The sequence below is a fragment of the Colossoma macropomum genome, unplaced genomic scaffold (assembly GCF_904425465.1).
Source record: "Colossoma macropomum unplaced genomic scaffold, Colossoma_macropomum, whole genome shotgun sequence".
Taxonomy (NCBI): domain Eukaryota; kingdom Metazoa; phylum Chordata; class Actinopteri; order Characiformes; family Serrasalmidae; genus Colossoma; species Colossoma macropomum.
Window position 1 is genome coordinate 9,721,951 of NW_023494795.1, and position 22,878 is coordinate 9,744,828.

General features: G+C 37.7%; 1 protein-coding gene across 1 annotated transcript in view; it reads left to right on the forward strand.

Annotated features, from left to right (window-relative positions):
• Positions 1-22,878, forward strand: part of adgrf6 (adhesion G protein-coupled receptor F6) — a 228,232-nt gene that overhangs the window by 196,111 nt on the left and 9,243 nt on the right. The window contains exons 133-152 of the mRNA XM_036582596.1: positions 2,056-2,202; positions 3,889-4,035; positions 4,466-4,612; positions 4,716-4,862; positions 5,548-5,694; positions 6,534-6,680; positions 7,895-8,041; positions 9,312-9,458; positions 9,862-10,008; positions 11,402-11,548; positions 12,394-12,540; positions 13,521-13,667; positions 14,489-14,635; positions 14,818-14,865; positions 16,986-17,092; positions 17,409-17,473; positions 17,591-17,727; positions 19,137-19,337; positions 21,451-21,657; positions 21,803-21,955. Coding sequence (XP_036438489.1) covers positions 2,056-2,202; positions 3,889-4,035; positions 4,466-4,612; positions 4,716-4,862; positions 5,548-5,694; positions 6,534-6,680; positions 7,895-8,041; positions 9,312-9,458; positions 9,862-10,008; positions 11,402-11,548; positions 12,394-12,540; positions 13,521-13,667; positions 14,489-14,635; positions 14,818-14,865; positions 16,986-17,092; positions 17,409-17,473; positions 17,591-17,727; positions 19,137-19,337; positions 21,451-21,657; positions 21,803-21,955 — 2,829 coding nt within the window. The remainder of the gene's footprint in view (positions 1-2,055; positions 2,203-3,888; positions 4,036-4,465; positions 4,613-4,715; positions 4,863-5,547; positions 5,695-6,533; positions 6,681-7,894; positions 8,042-9,311; positions 9,459-9,861; positions 10,009-11,401; positions 11,549-12,393; positions 12,541-13,520; positions 13,668-14,488; positions 14,636-14,817; positions 14,866-16,985; positions 17,093-17,408; positions 17,474-17,590; positions 17,728-19,136; positions 19,338-21,450; positions 21,658-21,802; positions 21,956-22,878) is intronic.

Sequence of the window (22,878 nt, forward strand, 5' to 3'; positions counted from 1 at the left end):
TGAATGCATTTACATGCACTTAATAATCTGATGACTGCAGAAAATCAGATTTTGTCAGTAATCCGATCAACATGTTTACATGCACTTGAGTAATCAGATAATGGGGAAACTCTGGGTCTACATGAGTCAGATAGTAATCAGATTTCCGCTTTACAACCAGGCAATAAACTCACAGAAGAAGACATGATGCAAACGTAATGTAAAACTCAAACTTAAGACCGCAGCTTTTTTTTTAAACATCGTGTCACTTCACCAGAAAATATGAACAAACATCATCTAGAAGATTAAGAATATTCAAATCCTTTATTTCATGTTTGGTTTCAGGGTCACTCGAAAAGTGTTTGCTTTGTTAGACTGAGAAATCTGAAAGAAATCAGAGTAAGAGTTTACATGCACTGAGAAATCTGATTACTGAGCTAAAATCCAGCCTTTTATCAGATTTCTTAATCGGATTTCTAGATCGGAGTGGTCTATGGTGTTTACATGACCATTTTAAAAATAGATAACTGCAGAAATCCAGTTATGATCAGATTATTGAGTGCATGTAAACACGCTCTAGGAAATAAGATGGGAGCTACACAAATGTTTTGAGTTTGCTAAGCACAAGAAACATCTGCTGATGTGAACCTTGTAAAAAAGAGATCTCAGAAGACCTACTGTCAGTAATTATAGATGTGAATAAGACTGGAAAGGGTTACAAAATAAACTTAAGGTGTTTATCAGTCTATAGTTAGACAAATGTGTCTACAGTAGGACACCACAGAAGAAGCCACTGCTCTCTGAAAAATTAACATCGCTGTACACTTGAAGTCTGCTTAAGAGCACCTTCACACTCCAAAAAGCCTCCTGGAAAAAGTTTTGTGGATTAATGAAACTAAGCATGAATTGTTCAGGGAGAGAACACAGCACTATGTATGGTGTACCACAAAAACGTCACCCCAACGGTGAAATCTGGTGGAGGGATCATCATGATTTAGGGTTGCTTTGCTGCCTCAGGGCCTGGACCAATTACCAACATCGAGGAAAAAATAAATTGCCAAGTTTATTAAAGTACCTCACAGATTCAAGTCAGGGTGACTGTCCGCTGGCTGAAGCTCAGCAGAAGCTGGGTGATACAGCAGGATGAGGAACCTAAATATTTAAGTCAATCTACAACTACTCGGTCTAATGGTAGAGAAAATGAAGTTCACTTGTGAAGCAGCCAGAGCCCAGACCTGAACCCAATAGAGATACCATTCACACTACACATCCAAACAGTATGGCTGAGCTGAAGCAGCATTACTGGAAGGAATGATCCACGCTTTCTCTTAAATACTGTGTATGTGTTATTAGCTTTGCCACATTGTGTTTGTCTGTATTTGTGACTTTGATGAAGAATGTATCATATTTTATGACCAATTAATGCAGAATACTAGGTAATACAAAAGTACTTTTTGCCACTGTACAATAACTTAAATATTGTAAAAAAAAATAAAAAGTTGAAGTATTTTGGACAAAAACAACTTCTTTTAAAATTATACATACTATACTGCATTTATCTGTTTACAGTTATTTTATATCACATTGGCTCCTTTCAACTTTCATCACTTCTCAAATGCAAAGCCTTCTTGAATGTTATTTTATTAGAACTTTATTACTTGTGTTATACAGCTTTCACAGTCATTATACAGTCATGTACAGCTCCATTCATCACTCGGAACACATCTAGAACCTATGATGTTGGACTGGACTAGCATAGTGAATTCATTTTATACATGTATCTAAAACTAAACTAGTTGTCTGTTATTGAAAACATTGATTTCAAACCTCTGAACTAGTTTATGCCATCTGCATCAGCACGGTGGGAGGCTGCAATTACCCTTAACTAAATAGATTTGCTGTAACAAACTGAAGTATCAGCAACAGTAAAGCTTGTATGTTCTGTTATTAAACTGTGGTTTCATTTTTTGGTGAAGGTATATAACCTTTTGATTATAAATTGAAATTTTCTAAAGTGAAAGTATGAAATATTGCTGATGAAAGAACTGAAGATAAACGCTGTAATTTCTCTCACAGTTATAGATGAATGTACACTTGAACCATCTATTTGTGGTCCAAACTCCACCTGCACCAACGCAATAGGAGGATACAGCTGCTCTTGCGTGGGAGGATTTACTCCAACAAACTCAAGTGTAGCTGTCAACATTACTAACCCTTGTAGAGGTCAGTTTTTAAATGTCTTTTTTAGAAAATTAAGTTTAAGATTGAAACAGCCATATCATGTTGTAATGCTATAAATTTAATCAACACAGTTAAATGTGTAGCGTCCTCTACTGCGGTGACTGATGTTACAGGCTCAAGCCTCCAACTAAATTCAACATTTCAAGTGCTCTCAGGCCACTGAGTCATGAATCCCCTCTAAACAGACCCACAAATGAACAGAACTCACAAAACCTCCTGAGCTTGTCTCAGTACAGTTCATTTTAAATTCATTTTGTGAAAACATTTTGCTACTTGTACTGCATTATTATATAGTGTATATTATATATTATATAGTTATATAGTGGCCTCGAGACTGCACATGCACCGCCACAGTCTTTCAGCACTCTTTCAGAGTTTGTGTCATCTCGGAAATCTGAGTTTTTGTGATCTCAGAAATCTCAGATCTCAGCATCTCAGAGCAGTAAACCACAAGAAGCCACATGTAACAGTCTACTATAGATAAAAGGTGTTGCTAGGCATGTTGTGACATGGAATCAAACCCCCTTTAACTGTAGTAAAAGTCACAGGCAGAAATGGCTGATTGCTTTTGTAAAACTGTATAATATACAACATAATAAAATACAATGGTCAATTAAAAAAAATGGTCAAAGATGAACAGTAAGCATTTATGGCTTTTAATAATTTGGCTTATTAATACAGAATTCAGTTGAAGTGTGCAATTGTCCAGTCATCTGCTGGCCAAATTATGTACTTCCTTGATTTTGATGTGAAAAACTATTTAAAAAAAAAAAAAAACTTTCTGTAAATGTTAATGCTTTGTTAACTTATAAAATAGAATACAGTAATTGTGGCATGCGCAAACATTTGAATATTCCTCCCGTAGTAGAGTCTCAGAACTTTAATTTGTTCGACCTCAACTGACTCATCAGGACTGGTTAGTCAGGTCAAGAATCGTCATTAGAAATTGTCCAGAGCATGATAAATTCTCTGACTCTGTAAACCTTGTGATAATACTCAACAACCACTAAGCAGCTGGCTAAGCATGTGAAAATTGATGCCTACAAAGCAGTAGAAGGCTATAAAACGCTCTTCCATATCGCAATTTCCACTGTTTAAAGTGTCACTATAAAACCATGGGGGTGAATCTATTTTATTTTGGGGTTGTTTGGCAGTCAGAGGCAAAGGAAACATAACACAGGTAGATGGAAGTTAAAATTCCTCTAAATATCAGCGAATTTGGTAAGCAAGTGTGACATAATCAGTCAAGAAACTGAAGCTGCACAGAGGCTGACTTATACAACAGGATAATGATCCCAAACATACCTCAAAATCCACCATGAAATACTTCAAGAAATGCAAGCTGAAGCTTTTGGAATGACTCTCACTGTCCCCTGACTTAACCATCAGTGAAAGTCTGTGGGTAGATCTTAAATATGCTGTACATGCAACATGGCCTAAAACTACAGACATAGAAGGGTTCATGTAAAAGACTTTTTATACACCTGTAATTACGAACTTAAAGCTTCTCCTGCAAAGTTACCATTTTATGGTTTGAAGGTTTTGTTCCTTCAGAAATGATATACTGAAAGTTTGTGTTTTACTCAAGATATTTTTTATATCTTACTCTGCTACCAAATGCTGCTGACAGACAAAATTATAAGACACAACATTTTATTAATTTCACAGATGTGGATGAATGTCTGTCCACTCCATCTGTTTGTGGTCCAAACTCCACCTGCACCAACACAGTAGGAGGATACAGCTGCTCTTGCTGGCCTGGATTTACTGCAACAAACTCCAATCTAAAGATCAATGCTAGTAACCCGTGTTTAGGTAAGATATTAAACTTTAGTTTCATCTTCTGCTCAAGTCATTTCAAGTTAAGTAAGAAAAATGCTTCCTTGAATATATTTCGGTATTTTCTGTCCAGCTAGCCGTGTGTGTGTACTGAGACCAGCTTTATTTTGTTGCTGTCCAAAAAATGCATCTCTATTTTTGTTGAATTAAATTTTTTACGTCATTTACACTGTGTGAAAATTTCATGATCAATGGACCAATAGAAATGCTCCAAAATCACTTAGAGTAAAACATCTGTACATTAACTTGCATTCAAAATTAAGAACTTATTTGTCTTCTCCTGTAAAGCTAATATACTATAACGCCAAAAGTGTGTGGACACCTGACCATCACATCTGTATGAGCTTGTTGGACATCCCATTGCCATTCGAAGAATTCAAGAGAAACTCTTTAATTTCTCTCACAGATATAGATGAATGTGCACCTGAACCATCTATTTGTGGTCCAAACTCCACCTGCACCAACACAGTAGGAGGACACAGCTGCTCTTGCTTGAAGGGATTTACTGAAACAAACTCAAGTCTGATGATTAGCATCAATAACCCTTGTAGAGGTCAGTACTTACAAAGGAACCTACACAGACCTTTTCCACTTTCTGTGAATACTAGAAACATGATGATGCTCAAATTACAAGAAGAGAAAATCTTTCATTGCAGATGTGGATGAATGTCTACTTGGCGCATCTGTATGTGGTCCAAACTCCACTTGCATCAACACAATAGGGGGATACAGTTGCTCTTGCTGGGTGGGATTTACTGCAACCAGCTCAAATCTGCCTGTCAGCGTTAGTAACCCATGCACTGGTAAGATATTACATGTCAGTTTGATGTTCTGGTCAAGATATTTCAAATAATTTCCTTCTTTTTTTCCATTGGAAAATGTACTTGTGCAAAATGTAGTTGGTTTTCAGGACAGAGCTTAAGCCAGGTCCTACTCTTGATGCGCCAGATGTGATCTTGTAACAAGAAAACACATCTGGTGACAATGCATTAAAACATTTTTTGGCATCAATTTTTTATTTTTTTTTTTTGAGTCATATCCGGTTCCACTAGTGAGGTCTCCCCCAATCACACAATACTACCAGTGCTAGGAGGGTGAAGCACATGCTTCCTCTGAGTCATGTGAAGCAACAATGCATCATTTGAAACTGCTGCTAATGCAATCGCTGGTGAAGAATGCTAACTGCCAGTTGTGCCAGATCTGTTACATCAACTAACAGACGCCTGCGCTGGTGATGGAAGGCGAGGAAGGCCATCCTACCCACCTAGAGAGCGAGATCAATTGTGCTCTCTCTGACTTCCAGCCACCGATAGCTATGGCACTACCGGGGGATGAACTAGTGATCTCTTGATGATACGACCAACGTTTAGACGGTTGCATCTTTGCATTTTTTACAGTTTCTGCTGCTCTTGCTTGAAGGGATTTGCTGTAACAAACTCAAGGCTAGTTATCAACGGCTTTTTAACAGTATATTTTTCTCTTTTACAGACGTAAATGAATGTCTGTCACAGCCTCCTGTGTGTGGATTAAACTCTGCCTGCACCAACACAATAGGAGGATACAGTTGCTCTTGCTTGAATGGATTTACAGCAACAAACTCCGGACTCCCTATGAATGCTAGTAATCCTTGTATAGGTAAGAATTAAAAGGAAGCATAGTAGTTAGACCAGTGAAGTCAAAATGGCACTAATTGGTGTGTTTCCATGACTATAACAATCACTACAGTGCTCACTAGAAATTACAAGTGCATTGTGGGAGATTGTAGTGCTCTGCAAATAAGTCGACATATTCAGTTTAATACTATTCAGTTCAATTCAAATGTATTTGTATAGCATTTTTAACAGTAGGTGTTCAAGTTCTCTTTAAACACTCAATGCGTTTCAATGTGCTCACAGTCATCAGAGTCCTCTTCTCGAGTAAAGGGTCCAAAGCACAACTGATGTTACAAAATGTTCTTCCACGCGTTGTATGCAATTACACATTTCCGCCAGAGAGGTCTCCAAATCCCCAAATATTACGTAGAGTAGCTTTAACATTAGCTCTTATTCTTCTGTCCATTGCTTAGTAACAATAGACTGGAAATGCCTGTTGATACAGTCAGCTGGTGGAGTGATCTACTATGTTCACTAGAATTCAAGAGTGAACATTGTAGTACCTTCAAAATCACTCTAGAATTCAATTTTATGCTTTGGGAAAATGGCAGACGTGCATAATATTGCCCTAAAAAGTGTTTTTAATATGTATATATGTTAGTGGTTGTTCAAAAGCTTTTCCTCACATGTCAAACTTTCATTAGATGTTATTATAAATAATATTAATATTGTTTACTTTCATCAAGATGTGTATGAGTGTGTTGACACTGCAGTATGTGGTCCAGTGACAACATAAACCAACACGGTCGGAAATTTCACCTGTGTTTTTTAGTTAACAACAGATTTTCAGCTTTTTTAACTACATTTTTTTTCTCTTCACAGATGTAGATGAATGTCTGTCATCATCTCTTGTATGTGGATTAAACTCCTCCTGCAACAACACAATAGGAGGATACAGTTGCTCTTGCTTGAGTGGATTTACAGCAACAAACTCAAGACTTCCTATCAATGCTAGTAATCCTTGTATAGGTAAGCATTCAACGGAAGCTCAGTGATTACACTGATTAAAGTAATCATTTTCACCTAACAACCTTTTTGCCTTCTCCTGTAAAGGTAATATACTATATGGCCAAATGTATGTAGACACCTGACCATCACGCCTGTATGAGCTTGTTAGACATCCCATTCCAAAATAACAAGCAAATATGTGCAGTTTTGTGGGAATTATTGCCCATTCAGTCAAAACACAGTGTGTCAGGTCAGGCCGTGATATTAGATAAGAAGACCTGGCCCTGTTTGATGGGGTTAACTCTGCACAGGCCACTGGAACGTCTTCACACCAAACTCGCCAAACTATGTCTTTTTGTACCTCGCTTTGTGCACAGGGGCTCAGTCATGCATGAACAGGAAACTGTTGCTACAAAGGTGAAAGCAAATAATTGTCTAAAATATCTTTGTATGCTGTAGCATTAACATTTCCCTTCACTGGAACTAAGATTGGGAGATTAAATGCTTAGCATTGCACATAGTGATCTCAATCTTGTGTGCAGCTGCTCAGCCATGTAAACCCATTTCATGACTCTCCTGACACACAGTTCTTATGCTGTTGTTGCTTCCAAGCAGTTTGGAACTTTGTAGTGAGTGATGCAGCAGACGTACGGCAATTTTTTTATGCTGTAGGTTCTCGCCGACCCCGCTCTGTGAGTTTGCATGCTTTAGCGTTTTATGAGTTGTTGTTGCTACTAGACACTTCCATTTCGCGAAAATAGCACTGACAGTTGACAGGAGCAGATCTAGCAGGGCAGAAATTTCAAGACCTGACTTGTGGCAAAGGTGGCATCCTATGACACTGTTTAAAGTCATTGAGCTCCTTAGTACGACTCATTCTATTGCCAGTGTTTGTTTATGGAGATTCCAAGCTTACATGGTTGATTTCATGAGCCTGTTAATAGTGAATGTGGCTGAAAAGACCTGAACTCAATAATTAGGTGGGATGTCCACATACTTTTGTCAGTGGTTCGTCACTAGCTTTTCCTTGCATGTCAAACTTTCATTAGAAGTTATTATAAATAATTTTAATATCACTTCCTTTAATCAAGATGTTGACACTGCAGTATGTGGTCCAGTGACAACATGAACTAACACAGTTGGAAATTTCACTTGTGTATGCCTTCATTTGTTTTTTAGCTAACAATGGATTTTCAGCCTTTTTAACTAACAGTAGATTTTTTTCCTCTTCATAGACGTAAATGAATGTCTGTCATCATCTCTTGTGTGTGGACTAAACTCTGCCTGCAACAACACAATAGGAGGATACAGTTGCTCTTGCTTGGATGGATTTACTGCAACAAACTCCAGACTCCCTATCAACGCCAGTAATCCTTGTATAGGTAAGCGTTAAATGGAAGCTCAGTAATTACACAAGTGATCATTCATTTTAAGAAGTTAAGAAGCTTTTTGCCTTCTCCTGTAAAGTTAATATACTATATGGCCAAAAGTATGTAGACACCTGACCATCATACCTATATGAGCTTGTTGGACATCCCATTCCATAACGATGGGCAGTTATGTGGAGTTTTGGGGGAATTTGTGCCCATTCAGTCAAAACACAGTTTGTCAGCTCAGGCCTTGATATTAGATTAAACTCATGGCCCGATTTTTACACACTAGGTTCTCGCTGACCCCGCTCTGTGAGTGCTTTAGCGCTTTATGAGCTGTTGTTGCTTTTAGACACTTCCGTTTCACAATAATAGCACTTGACAGGAGCAGATCTAGCAGAGTAGAAATTTCAAGACCTGACTTGTGGCAAAGGTGGCATCCAATGACACTGTTTAAAGTCACTGAGCTCTTCAGTTCGACTTGATTTAACTGCCAGTGTTTGTTTATGGAGATTCCATAGCGATGTGCTTGATTTTATACGTCTGTTTATAGTGAGTGCGGCTGAGAAGATCTGAACTCAATAATTTGGTAACTTTTAGCCATATAAGGTATTTTGGAGATGAATGTTTTTCTTTGAGTCTTGATATTGTTAAATTATACTTCTCTGTGTAAGACTGATTATGGTTTTATAGGCTGAAAAAGAAGTGATTATTCATATGTAGAGAAATATAATAAGCTGATCACACTTTATTATCATAGTCCTATGTGAATTATCTGTAGGTGCTTCAGTTGTTACCAAACTATCTGGTAAACCTCAGTTGATTGTAAACAGTGTTATAATTAGAATAAGGTTTAAAGTTAAGGTTTAGAGTTAGTTTTAGGACTACGTCTAGTTTTCAAGTTTAGATTAGGTTTAGAATTAGGTCCATGAAATTTTGAGTGCATTCTCTTTGAATACTCTTTTCTAGCGAGGTCTCCCCCAATCACACAATACCACCAGTGCTAGGAGGGTGAAGCACATGCTTCCTCTGAGTCATGTGAAGCAACTATGCATCATTTGAAACTGCTGCTAATGCAATCGCTGGTGAAGAATGCTAACTGCCAGTTGTGCCAGATCTGTTACATCAGCTAACAGAGGCCTGTGCTGGTTAGCATCCTGCTGGGCGATGGAAGGCGAGGAAGACCATCCTACCCACCTAAAGAGAGCGAGATCAGTGGTGCTCAACAAACTCAAGGCTAGTTATCAACGGCTTTTTAACAGTATATTTTTCTCTTTTACAGACGTAGATGAATGTCTGTCAGAACCTCCTGTGTGTGGATTAAACTCCGCCTGCAACAACACAATAGGAGGATACAGTTGCTCTTGCTTGAATGGATTTACTGCAACAAACTCCAGACTCCCTATCAATGCTAGTAACCCTTGTATAGGTAAGAATTAAAAGAAAGCATCGTATTTAGACCAGTGAAGTCAAAATGGCACTAATTGGTGTGTTTCCATGACTATAACAATCACTACAGTGCTCACCAGAAATTACAAGTGCATTGTGGGAGATTGTAGTGCTCTGCAAATAAGTCGACATATTCAGTTTAATACTATTCAGTTCAATTCAAATGTATTTGTATAGCATTTTTAACAGTAGGTATTCATCAAGTTTTGACTGAGTTCTCTTTAAACACTCTTTCAATGTGCTCACAGTCATCAGAGTCATCTTCTCGAGTAAAGGGTCCAAAGCACAACTGATGTTACAAAATGTTCTTCCATGCGTTGCATGCAATTACCAATGGATTTTCAGCTTTTTTAACTAACAGTTGATTTTTTTCCTCTTCATAGACGTAAATGAATGTCTGTCATCATCTCTTGTGTGTGGACTAAACTCTGCCTGCAGCAACACAATAGGAGGATACAGTTGCTCTTGCTTGAATGGATTTACTGCAACAAACTCCAGACTCCCTATCAACGCCAGTAATCCTTGTATAGGTAAGCGTTAAATGGAAGCTCAGTAATTACACAAGTGATCATTCATTTTTATTAACTTCCATTCAAAGTTAAGAAGCTTTTTGCCTTCTCCTGTAAAGTTAATATACTATATGGCCAAAAGTATGTAGACACCTGACCATCATACCTATATGAGCTTGTTGGACATCCCATTCCATAACGATGGGCAGTTATGTGGAGTTTTGGGGGAATTTGTGCCCATTCAGTCAAAACACAGTTTGCCAGGTCAGGCCCTGATATTAGATTAAACTCGTGGCCTGATTTTACACACTAGGTTCTCGCTGACCCCGCTCTGTGAGGTTGCATACTTTAGCGCTTTATGAGCTGTTGTTGCTTTTAGGCACTTCCATTTCACAATAATAGCACTTGACAGGAGCAGATCTAGCAGGGCAGAAATTTCAAGACCTGACTTGTGGCAAAGGTGGCATCCTATGACACTGTTTAAAGTCACTGAGCTCTTCAGTTCGACTTGATTTAACTGCCAGTGTTTGTTTATGAAGATTCCATAGCGATGTGCTTGATTTTATACGTCTGTTTATAGTGAGTGCGGCTGAGAAGATCTGAACTCAATAATTTGGTAACTTTTAGCCATGTAATGTATTTTGGAGATGAATGTTTTTCTTTGAGTCTCGATATTGTTAAATTATACTTCTCTGTGTAAGACTGACTATGGCTTTATAGGCTGAAAAAGAAGTGATTATTCATACGTAGAGAAATATAATAAGCTGATCACCCTTTATTATCATAGTCCTATGTGAATTATCTGTAGGTGCTTCAGTTGTTACCAAACTATCTGGTAAACCTCAGTTGATTGTAAACAGTGTTATAATTAGGATAAGGTTTAAAGTTAAGGTTTAGAGTTAGTTTTAGGACTACGTCTAGTTTTCAAGTTTAGGTTAAGTTTAGAATTAGGTCCATGAAATTTTGAGTGCATTCTCTTTGAATACTCTTTTCAGTGCACTTACAATGATCAGATTTGTTTCCTTGATGGTTCCAGAGCACAACCGACATTACAAAATGTTTTTCCACACGTTGTGTGCAGTTACATATTGCCACCAGAGAGGTCTCCAAATCTGCCATAGTGTAACTTTAACATTAAGTAACATTCTTCTGTTTGTTACTCAGTTACAAGAGAACAGCAATGCTTATTAATACACAGCCATACACAGTCACATCAAACTCTAATTAGCAGTTATTATAAGAAATATTAATAATTATTTCCTTTAATCAACATGTGTGTTGACACTGCAGCATGTGGTCCAGTGAAAACATGCATCAACACTCGGAAATTTCACTTGTGTATGCCTTTAGTTTTTTAGCTAACAATGGATTTTCAGCTTTTTAACTAACACTTGATTTTTTTTCCTATTTACAGACGTAGATGAATGTCTGTCATCACCTCCTGTGTGTGGATTAAACTCCACCTGCAGCAACACAGTAGGAGGATACAGTTGCTCTTGCTTGAATGGATTTACAGCAACAAACTCCAGACTCCCTATTAATGCTAGTAACCCTTGTATAGGTAAGCATTCAGTGGAAGCATAGTGTTTAGACAAGTGAAGTCACAGTGGTAATGGGTGTGTTTCCATGACAATAACCGTCACTACAGTGCTCACTAGAAATTACAAGTGCATTGTGGGAGATTGTAGTGCCCTGCAAATAAGTTGACAGATCCAGTTTAATATTATTCAGTTCATTTCAAATGTATTTGTATAGAGTTTTTTAACAACAGGTGTTTTGACTGAGTTCTCTTTAAACACTCTTTCAATGTGCTCACAGTAATCAGAGTCCTCTTCTCGAGTAAAGGGTCCAAAGCACAACTGATGTTACAAAATGTTCCTCCATGCGTTGTATGCAATTACACATTTCCACCAGAGAGGTCTCCAAATCCCCAAATGTTGCACAGTGTAGCTTTAACATTGGCTATTCTTCTTCTGTCCATTGCTTAGTAACAAGAGCCCTGAAATGCTGATTGATACAGTCAGCTGGTGGAGTGATCGACTGTGTTCACTAGAATTTAAGAGTTGTGGGACATTGTAGTACCTTCAAAATCACTCTAGAATTCAATTTTATGACAGGGAAAATGTCAGATGTGTGTAATAATGCCCTAAAAAGTGTTTTTAATATGTATATATGACAGTGGTTGTTTAATAGCTTTTCCTCACATGTCTATCTTTTATTAGAAGTTATTATAAATGATATTAATATTGTTTACTTTCATCAAGATGTGTATGAGTGTGTTGACACTGCAGTATGTGGTCCAGTGACAACATAAACCAACACTGTTGGAAATTTCACTTGTGTTTTTTAGTTAACAACAGATTTTCAGCTTTTTTAACTAACAGTTGATTTTTTTCCTCTTCACAGACGTAAATGAATGCCTGTCATCACCTCCTGTGTGTGGATTAAACTCCACCTGCAGCAACACAATAGGAGGATACAGTTGCTCTTGCTTGAATGGATTTACTGCAACAAACTCAAGACTTCCTATCAATGCTAGTAATCCTTGTATAGGTAAGAATTAAAAGCTCAGTGATTACACAGTGGTACGAAATGGTGTGCTTCTATAACCGTAACCATCTTGCATTCTTTTCAATTCATATGTATTTGTGTAGGGTTTTTGAACAAAGTACAAAACAGCTTTACAGAAATCCTTGTCCAATTCTCAATTAAGCAAGTCGAGGGCAACAGCAGCAGGAAAAACAATGGATAGTTCACAGTGTTGAAGGCAAAAGGACTATGATTCTGTTTAGTGATTAGATCTGCCACCCAGCCTCAAACCAGACATTGCTGGTTGCTCTTAATGGTCTGTCGAATTGCTCGATATTCATACAATAAGCTGACCAGCTATTTAGATAGCTAACTCTAATAATATTCACAGGCTCTTCCAAAAACGTTGAGAAGCTTTAAACAGGAATTTAGTTACATAGACGTCTGATCCAAGCTTCAAATGTTTGACTTTAAGCTAGGAATTCAGACTGTTTACAGCATAACCGACAACAATGGTCTTTGGTGACTCTGATCTCCTTTACTTTCACTCATTAATGGAGTCAGACCAGAAATGCACAAAAAAGTTGTATGACAAAGTAAAAGTCAGCTACAGTGCTGAGACAGAAAAAGTAGGGAATTCAAAGAGCTGTTTTGTCGTCTCTTTCTGCAGGGCCCCCTAGTGGAAATCTTAAATGTTTTAATTAAATCCTTTTACTAAAACAAACTCAAGCCAGAGCGTCAGTATGAGTAACCCATGCCAAGGTAAATTATTAAAAAGTTGTTCAACGTTCTGGGATCAAGGAATGTCAGGCTTCAATAATCAAATGGTCTCAGGCAATATTTGCAGTGCTTTCCTTCAATCAAGATTTCTGTGAATGTTTATACATCCGCTGTGTCCAAAGTCTATCTCCCAACACAACAGCATCTTAAGTTCAGAGTGAAATTTACTGCATTTATTACAAATAAAAGATTTGTGATCATTGATTATCATATTTATCTTGTAGATGTGGATGAGTGTCGTGTTGTGCCGTCTGTATGTGGCTCAAACTCCACCTGCAACAACACATTAGGAAGTTACAGTTGCTCTTGCTTGCCTGGATTTACAGTTTCAAATTCAAGTCTCACCGCAAGTATAAGTAACCCATGTAGAGGTAAGAGACGGCTGTTTATCTGGTTGTTATATTGTTTTTGTTTTTATTGTGGTCTATGCATTGATAATGAATGTGTCCTTGTACAGACACACACACACACACACACACACACACACACACACACACACACACACACACATATATATATATATATATATATATATATATATATATATAGATAGATAGATAGATAGATAGATAGATATAGACATAGATATAGATATATAGATATAGATATACACATACATAGCTGTTGTCGGAAGAAAACTTCCTATCTCCAGATGTTTTTCAGTTTTTGGCATAATTTGAAAATACTTCTTGCCCTTTACATTGTGTGTAGATTTCATGATGAATGGACCAAAAGAAACGTCCCAAAATGACTTGAAAAAAGTCTGGTTCCATTGACTTACATTAAAAATAAAGTCGTTTTTTTCCTTCTCCCTCAAAGTTACCATTTTGGAGATACAAGGTTTTCTTCCAACAACAGCGATATATAGTTCACGGGTGATTCCAGAACCAGAGTAGATAACTAGCATTAGTGCATTGTGCTGAGTCATATCAGGGATTCAAATGCAGCTCTAAACGTAATACATAATACCAATACTATACACAGAAATGCACCTAATGTTGGTGCCCTTTCTTTGGTAGTGTATTACATTCTTCAGAATGCCTGAATCTGAAGCCTGAACTGACCCACTCTCAGCGTTGTTGTGTTAGACTGTCCCAGATTCATTTACTGCCATAGTCCCTTTTCTGTATTGTCCTTAAATGCACACTTGAAGACTCTTGATGTATGAGAAAATGTGCCGTTCATTTTGTAGATGTGAATGAGTGTCTTGTTACGCCGTCTTATTGTGGCCCAAACTCCACCTGCACCAACACAATAGGAGGATACAATTGCTCTTGCTTGAGTGGATTCACTGCAACAAACTCAAGTTTGAATGTCAGCATAAGTAACCCATGTAGAGGTATGTTTGGTTGATGTAATGATCACTTTGGAATATATGTTGTTTATTAACAAAAATATAAGCAAAAGTTTTATTAGGATTGGATCTTGTCAATGTAAATGTTAGAACTGCTTTCTGAAATGCACATTGAAGACTTTTTGTCCCATATATGTACCTGTTCTCTCTTCCTTTTCTCACAACAGAATCTCCAAGCACTGTAGCTCCCTCACTGTCCCCTACAGTCTCATCAGGTGTGCCTCCTAAAGCTTTTCATTTGCCTGTTTTAGCATAGGAAGTTATTCAACTGTCTAAATCTAATATATATATATATATATATATATATATATATATATATATATATATATATATATATATATATATATTATACTGACATTTACCCAGAATGCCTCCATTCCCCGGATTCTGTGTTTCTTTTTTCAAGCATTCTTATTATATGCCAGCATCACTGGATTTTTGTTACATGTATCTGTTGCCATCTACTGGTCAGTTATTTGAAGTGCCTGGAAAACAGACAGTATGTCTGCATAGCAAAATCAGATTTTAAAGCCAGTTTATTCATAATTCTATGTCTAATAGATATGAAAACATAGACAAACATACCACATAATTAAAGATTACATTTTTAAAGGCGAGTTTATAGGATATGTTTAAACAGCCACCACCTCTTATTTTCTCTCCTATGAAGTAATGGATGCCACTAAACCAAACCTAGTGTCACATTTACTGAATGACCAAGATAAAAGATTTATATGTTTGTCATATGCACAGATAAACACACAGTTGCACTGTTAGAGATTCAAGTGTCCTTAAAAGTATACATATGTATGTATCATACGCCCTATCAAAAATATACAGTCCTGTCATATAGACAGTAAACATTGAAATGCCAGTGTATACATATAAAGGTACACAACTGTCACTAGGGCAGTCCCTCTCTTGTCACTGGGGTGTCTCAGTACCTCAGTACCTTTAGTCAGGGAACATAGTTGTACCATTATACAATGAAATTATATTTTCTAAGTTGTGCTGACTCCACACACCCCGTCTCGTCTCCAGGCTTTTTATTTTATTGTTCAGTTTTAAAACATTCGGTTATGAAAAAGGTACAAAAATCTACTTTTCCACTGAGAAAAACTTATTTAAAGTACCTTAAAACCACTGTTGTACCTTTGAGGGAACATTTACATTGTTTGTACTTTGATGAAAACAGAACCTGCACAGAACCTTTATTTCTAACTCTAGAGTGTACAGTTCTTCATTTGTGCAATTGCGCAGTGAACTACATAGCAGCTACTTTAGAATTGCATATTGCTTTGAGTGAACGTCTGTAATGTTCTAGCAGCCACCTCATGGGAGAGTGGTAAAGGGTGTGGGATGGGGGGGTTCTGGGACCAAATCATTGGTCATATGCTTATGTCAGTGGAGTATGAGGTGTGGTTGAAGGTAGGGCCATTGGGTGCAAAGTGTTCAGAGTGATGGTCTGGGGGTAGAAACTAATCTGGTGGTCCTACTCCTGTATCGTCTGCTAGATGGGAGAAGTGTAAAGAGATTGCATTGGAGGGGGGTTTTGTCTATGAAAACCCACCATGCTCTACCTCCAGGAGTGCTATCATCTGGATTCAATTTTGGATTTAGTTAGAGTGATTCTCAGCCCTGGCCCTGCAGTACCAATGCAGTGCACTTTTTGGAGCTCCCCCTGCTCCCGAAAACACCAGATGCAAATAAAGAAGAAATTGAACTGGGTGTGTTAGAGCAGGGAGAACACTACAGTATGGCAGAGCAGTGGTAATCCAGAGCCAGGATTAAGATCCACTGCTCTTCCAGTGTCAGCCAGATAATATTCCTGGGAACATATTCCCCTGGAAAATGTGTTATGTGTGCACTAATCGTTTACATTTTTCAATCAGTTGCACTTATCAACTAAAATTGAATTTAATTGCTTTGTTTATCATGATTATTGTTGTTTTAATCGTTATTGCATTTATTAAAGAATGCAAAGATAAATTATTTGACATATTCATTTTAACACAAGATTCACCAGAGGGGCCTCTTATCCTGGGTAGGGGATAGGAGCTGGATGCCCTTTTGTATGTATGTGCTATAACAGCAAAATTGGTTGCTGTTCCAGTTTATTTCTCGTAAATATATACAGGTTAGTGCATCATCATCAACCTGTGCATGCTAAACTGACACACAGATTTTCCCATTTCCTCCTAGTACCACCAAACGTTAACCAAACGGTCACTGCTGGGTGTAAAAAGGATGACTGCAGCTTTAAGGATTGTGTCCTTAATTCTTACAGTACAGTGCATCTGTAACTGATTGCTTTAATCTCACTTTTCTTTCCTAGAGAACTCAATAAGTATGTCACTGACAATAAACGAAAAGTTTGATGTCACACTCACCGACCCAAGTAGTGCAAAGTACTTGAGATATAAAGCTCTAATCGAGCAGTCAGTAAGTATGGCTAATTTTATATGTAGAAGTGAAATAAATATAATATAGTCTAAGATATTAGTGCTGTTTATTGGAATATTTGTGTATTGAAACGAAAACAGACTTGAAATGAAAGTACAGTTTGGTTTTATGAATGGATGCTTGATGATTAACAATCAGAATCAAAATTCATACTCAAACTGTGTGAAAGTGTTTGTGCTTTAAAAGACACTGAAAACCTTTTCTCAGAGACAGTTTCAGTAGGAGTGAATATGACGCTCACCTCAGAGCTCCACATCATTCAGAAATCAGCATAATAACTTGCACTGTTTTTCAGATAGATGCTTCATACAAAAATGTAGCTGGCTACAAATCAGGTTCTGTCACGGTCTCCGGGTTCAGGTGAGCTCACAGTTTCTAAACACTAGCAGCCGTAAAATACACTGTTATTCCCATGTTTCTCTGTTTTATGGTGCAATGACCAACTCTGTGCGTTGGTGTTCTCTATGTGTTTTCTAGGCCTGGCAGTGTAATTGCAGACTTTACAATTGCAACAACAACGGATACCCTTGATTTAGGATCAGCAAACTCTGAGCTCTCTAATGCACTTAATGACAAAGGATTCAAAGTAAATGAAAATTCCTTTTCGGAAAGCAGTAAGTGTCAAGAATATTTGAGTTTACAGTTTTAGTGAGCAAAGTACTCTTGCTGAATTATTCTGTTACATTTCAAATGTTATGTCTAGTGTATTTTGAAGAGTTACATAAAGTTACCTGCACAGGACTCACATGCACAGTAAATGGATGATATTTAAAAGTGTTTTTGAACAGCTTCATTTCAAGTAATGTCAATTTCAGCAGATTTTTAAAAAATAAGTTATATTGTAACATAACGGGCCTTAAACTAAAGTGACCGATATTTGTTCCATTTACACTTTAAAGAAGCATCAAAGCAGAATTAAGAAAGCAGACTCCACCTTAATAACACTTTATATCAGTTCTGTGCCTTTCTATTTTAGTTAAAGTACAGACACATAGTTTCAATTGAGAGAACCTCTGTGACTGCAGTCGTTTCATGTCTTCAGCCACGCAGGTCTTTTTATTAGAAAGTGTTCATCAAAATGATATAACTGATAACTCATAGAATATTTACTTTTGTACTTCAGTGCATTAAAAAGCAAGTACTTTTGTACTTTATTTCTACTTTCATTGGAATATGTGTCTGATCCACTCATACCAGCGCAACACACACTAACACACCACCACCACGTCAGTGTTACTGCAGTGCTGAGAATGATCCACCACCCAAATAGTACCTGCCCTGTATGGGGGTCCTGACCACTGAAGAACAGGGTAAAAGGGGGCTAACAAAGTATGCAGAGAAACAGATGGACTACAGTCTGTAACTGTAGAACTACAAAGTGCACCTATATAGTAAGTGGAGCTGATAAAATGGACAATGAGTGTAGAAACAAGGAGGTGGTCATAATGTTATGCCTGATCGGTGTATATGGTGTTAATGAGACCTCTACCTTACAGGTTCCGTAAATTGGATATATTTCGCAGCTGTTGGATCAAAACCTTATATCTCCAAAATAGTAACTTTACAGGCGAAGGAAAAAACTTACCTTACTTTTAATGTCAGTCAATGGAACCACACAACATAAACGGCAACAGGCACTTGCAAATGATGTCAAAAACTGAAAAATGGAGATACGAGGTTTTGTTCCGACAGCAGCGATATGTTATTGTCATAATGTTGTTATAAATTGAACAAATGTCCATCACTTTAGTTTAAGGCCTCTTATGCCAGTGCAATGCCATTTACTTTATAAAATGTCTCATGTCATGTTGTGATATAAACCGATCCTAAATGCTCAATTATTTCTTCTTAAATATGATATTAAATGCTTATGCATATGATATGAAATCCCAATGTAGGTAACCTTCAAATAAGGTGTGTGCAGCAGTCGCAGTGGTTGCTGGTGGAGTGAAAGTCATTTTAACACTGGAATTGGAAGGTTATATTAAATTCAGTGGTGTGTTGTGGTGTTCTCATGTTTCAGATGAGTGTGTCCTAGTCCAAAACCAGGGCAAAATCTATCCTCTGCAGGAAATGCAGCTGAACTGTGATCCTCCATCTGGTGCAGTCGGAGATATAAAATGGAGAGTGAACGGGGCTGACGCTCTGCTAAACCCAGATAAATATAGTGTCCTCAATAATAACCACACTCTTAAAGTCAAAAGTGTGACCACTGAGTACAGCGGTGAGTTGTACTTCATTCATTCTTGTTTAGTTCTCCTCACTTTATGTACCACATAAACCAGTAGTTTAACAGTACAGAAGGTGAAAAGCTGAGTTACTAATGAACTGGTATGAACGATCATATGCAAAAGTTTGGTGACACTTTATTTTGAGTGGTCCTTTTAGATCAGAGGTGTCAAACTTTTTATTTCATTTTAAATTAATGTTGTGCTGTAACCCAAACTGGCCATTGTTTGTTCAAAATACACAAAAACTGCAGCAGTAAAATACAGACACTTGTAGTAGACCTTGAAATATTACATGGATACTTGTAATATTCAAAATTTAAATGTGGTGCTCTGTCTTTTAAATCTATCTGCTTGAACTAGAACACCTGGCTTCTTTCCTGTAAGTTCATTAAGACTTGAGCTGACCTTTAGCTGAAATGCAGCTAGTGTGTTTGGTGATATGACTGGTGTAGAACTGTGTAGAATTGAGGTGTAACCGCTGTCCCATAGACTGCTGTTGGGGTAGGAGAGTCAGAGCACACATTGTGTTGCAGTGCATGCTGGGGATTGTAGTGCAGCGCATTGTGAAACGGGCTAATATTAATAGAAAATTAAAATATGTTTGCGGGCCAGATAGGATTGTGTTATGGGCCTGATCTGCCCACGGGCCTTGTGTATGACACATGGGTTTTAGGTGAAACAAACACTCAACGGACTCTCAGTAACATGTCAAAAACATATGAGCGTAGGTTTTGGGTGAGGTTGGTAAGGTTAGGTTTTGCGTAATGGAAGTAACATAGTAATGTATCAACTGAACATCTACAAGATATTTACTTCAATGTATTCAGATGCTGCACTACAGCTACTTCACTGATATGTTGTTGATGTGTTACTGACACTGTGTTAAGAGTCTATTAATCATCTACAAAGGACCACTCCAAATAAAGTAATAATAGAAAGATATATAATATATATAAAATATATAATATAAAAATAAAGCTGCCCCTGGTTTCTGAGTGAAAATAGGTTAACCTTCTTAATAGGTTAATAGTTAATCTTCTACAAGATATCAAACAAAAATGTATGTAAACACATTTTAGAGCACATTTTCTCTTTTCTCAAGTTTAACATAATTGAAAAAAGAAGAAAGAAAAGAATAAAACATCAAATATAAAATATGCCAGAACTTTAATTTTTTTCCATTAAGTTAAATTCAGCAAATAAACAATAATTGTGTGTGAGGATGTGTAACTTATTTTCACTTAAAAAAAAATCAACAAAATACCTGATGAGGTTTGCCGAGACTTTTGCTGAGACTGTATAAATGATTCTATGATTTAGCATTGCTATGACCTCTGACACTATTAGGTGGAAAGTACATTTTTCCATGTAATTGTAGAATTAAATCGTAGTACATTGACCTGAGGTTATTTCTAGCAGTTTATTTTATTTCAGAACTGTTACAGAATAAAACGCATATCACAGTTTGTAAACCAATTAGAAGAAAATATTAAGTTTTGAAAGCCAATCAAAGCAAAGCAGTGGCTTGCTCAGCAGCTGCTACTGTATGGTGTCTAGTGTGTTCAGAAAGACAGCAATTAGATCGGGTGTCTGGATACTTTTGGACATATAGTGAAATTGGCCCATTTGCCATCACTGTTCAATGTCTGATACAGGAGGAATCAGACTTCCACAGCAGATTTACTTTTGGAAAAAAAGTGGAAATCTCTACTTATCACTACTCACCTACTCACCGCAGTCGTGGGCAGGAGGTTAGGGAACCAGCCTTGTGACCGGAAAGTCACCCTTTTGATCCCCTGAGCCGACAGTACGTGACTGAAGTGCCCTTGAGCAAGGCACCTAACCCCCAGGGCTGCCCACTGCTCTGGGCAAGTGTGCTCACTGCCCCCTAGTGTGTGTGTTCAGTAGTGTGTATGCGGTTTTTTACTGCGCGGATGGATAAAATGTGGAGGTGAAATTTCCCCATTGTGGGCCTAATAAGGGTCACTTAATCTAATCTTACAGCTCAAATAAGGAAGCATATCAAGAATCCGTTAGCTGGCTCGCTAACAACTATGCTGTGATTGTAACGTGGTTTAATTTTTGTGTCTTTCTTTTATTTTACAGGTGTGTATGAGTGCATAACTGAAAAGAATTCATTGCCCAATATTCAGTGGCAAAGAATTCAGATTCAGCCCTTCCCGAATATCCAAGTAGGATCTGATAAAGTGTTTAAATGTGAGACTTTGACGGTACCACTGCAGTGCTGTGCCCAAAGCAGTTACACAATTGAATGGATCAGGGTCTCTCAAGCTGGCAGCCTGATGCCACCAGGTCAGACAGGACAGGAGCTCTTCCTGTTTTAATGAGGGTTCATTAATACTGACATGAGAATTTGTACGTTGACTGAATAGAACTCAAAGCCACAATACGCTCTTTTTTTCTTACTTTAACGCTTCTTTGTGTTTTATTGGTCCAGGTTCAGGCTGCATCATATACAACTATATTATCCAGAAACAGGACTGTGAGGCTGGTGACATAAATGCCACTTTCACATGTCAGCTTTCAGATGTCAGCCTGAGTAATTTAAGTTACAGCTCTGAAAGCGTCACAATAAGGGCAACCAAAAGCGGTGAGTCATCTCTTTCTTTCTTTTTCTTTCTTCTAGGCAAGAGGGCTTACAGAAATAGCAATAAAGTGATTAAAAATGTAGTGGTGCTTTACGTCCAAATTACACCTACAGGCTGCTACTCAACCTGTCACAATACATTCATAGTAGTTCAGTATTTTATGAAAAAATCTACAGGTGTTTCTGTCCATCCTCAACACTATGAGTCTGAAAGAGTATGTAGCTGTCAAAAAGCTGGAACTGAGCGCATTTACATGCACTTAATAATCCAATCTTGATCAGATTTGGGCAGTTATCTGATTATTCAAGTGGTCATGTAAAGACCATAGACTAATATATTAGATTGGATTAACCCTTGTGTGGTGTTGATGTGTTTGTTACTCAGTGGTCTGGTGGACCCACCACATTATTGTTTTTTAAATCAATACAGCCAGATGTTTACAATATCACAAGTGGCCAGCGTAGGGTTCTCCTTTAGCAGCTGTAGCCAGACAGCAGCCTGTCCATGTTGTCCACCCTCACACACACACATATGTACAAACACACATACACACACACACACACACACACACACACACACACACACACACACACACACACACACACTAACAGCAGGCCATGTAGGAGGAGAACAGAGTGAAGGACACAGCACCTCCACACTTTTACTCCCCGCGGGTTCACCCAACACCACATGTGTAATATAAATGTGTGGGGGGTGAACAGAGTGAAGACACTGAAAATGGGTTATTTTATATGTTCTTCACAGAAAATGAGCAGGTTGAAAATAATAATAATAAATCGCATCATTTTTTCTTTCGGTAAACATTTAAATGTGTCATACAGACCCCAACACCAAACAAGGGTTAAGGCCTAGAAATCCGATAAAGAGAGCTGGATTGTAGCCCTGTAATCGGATTTCTCAGCCT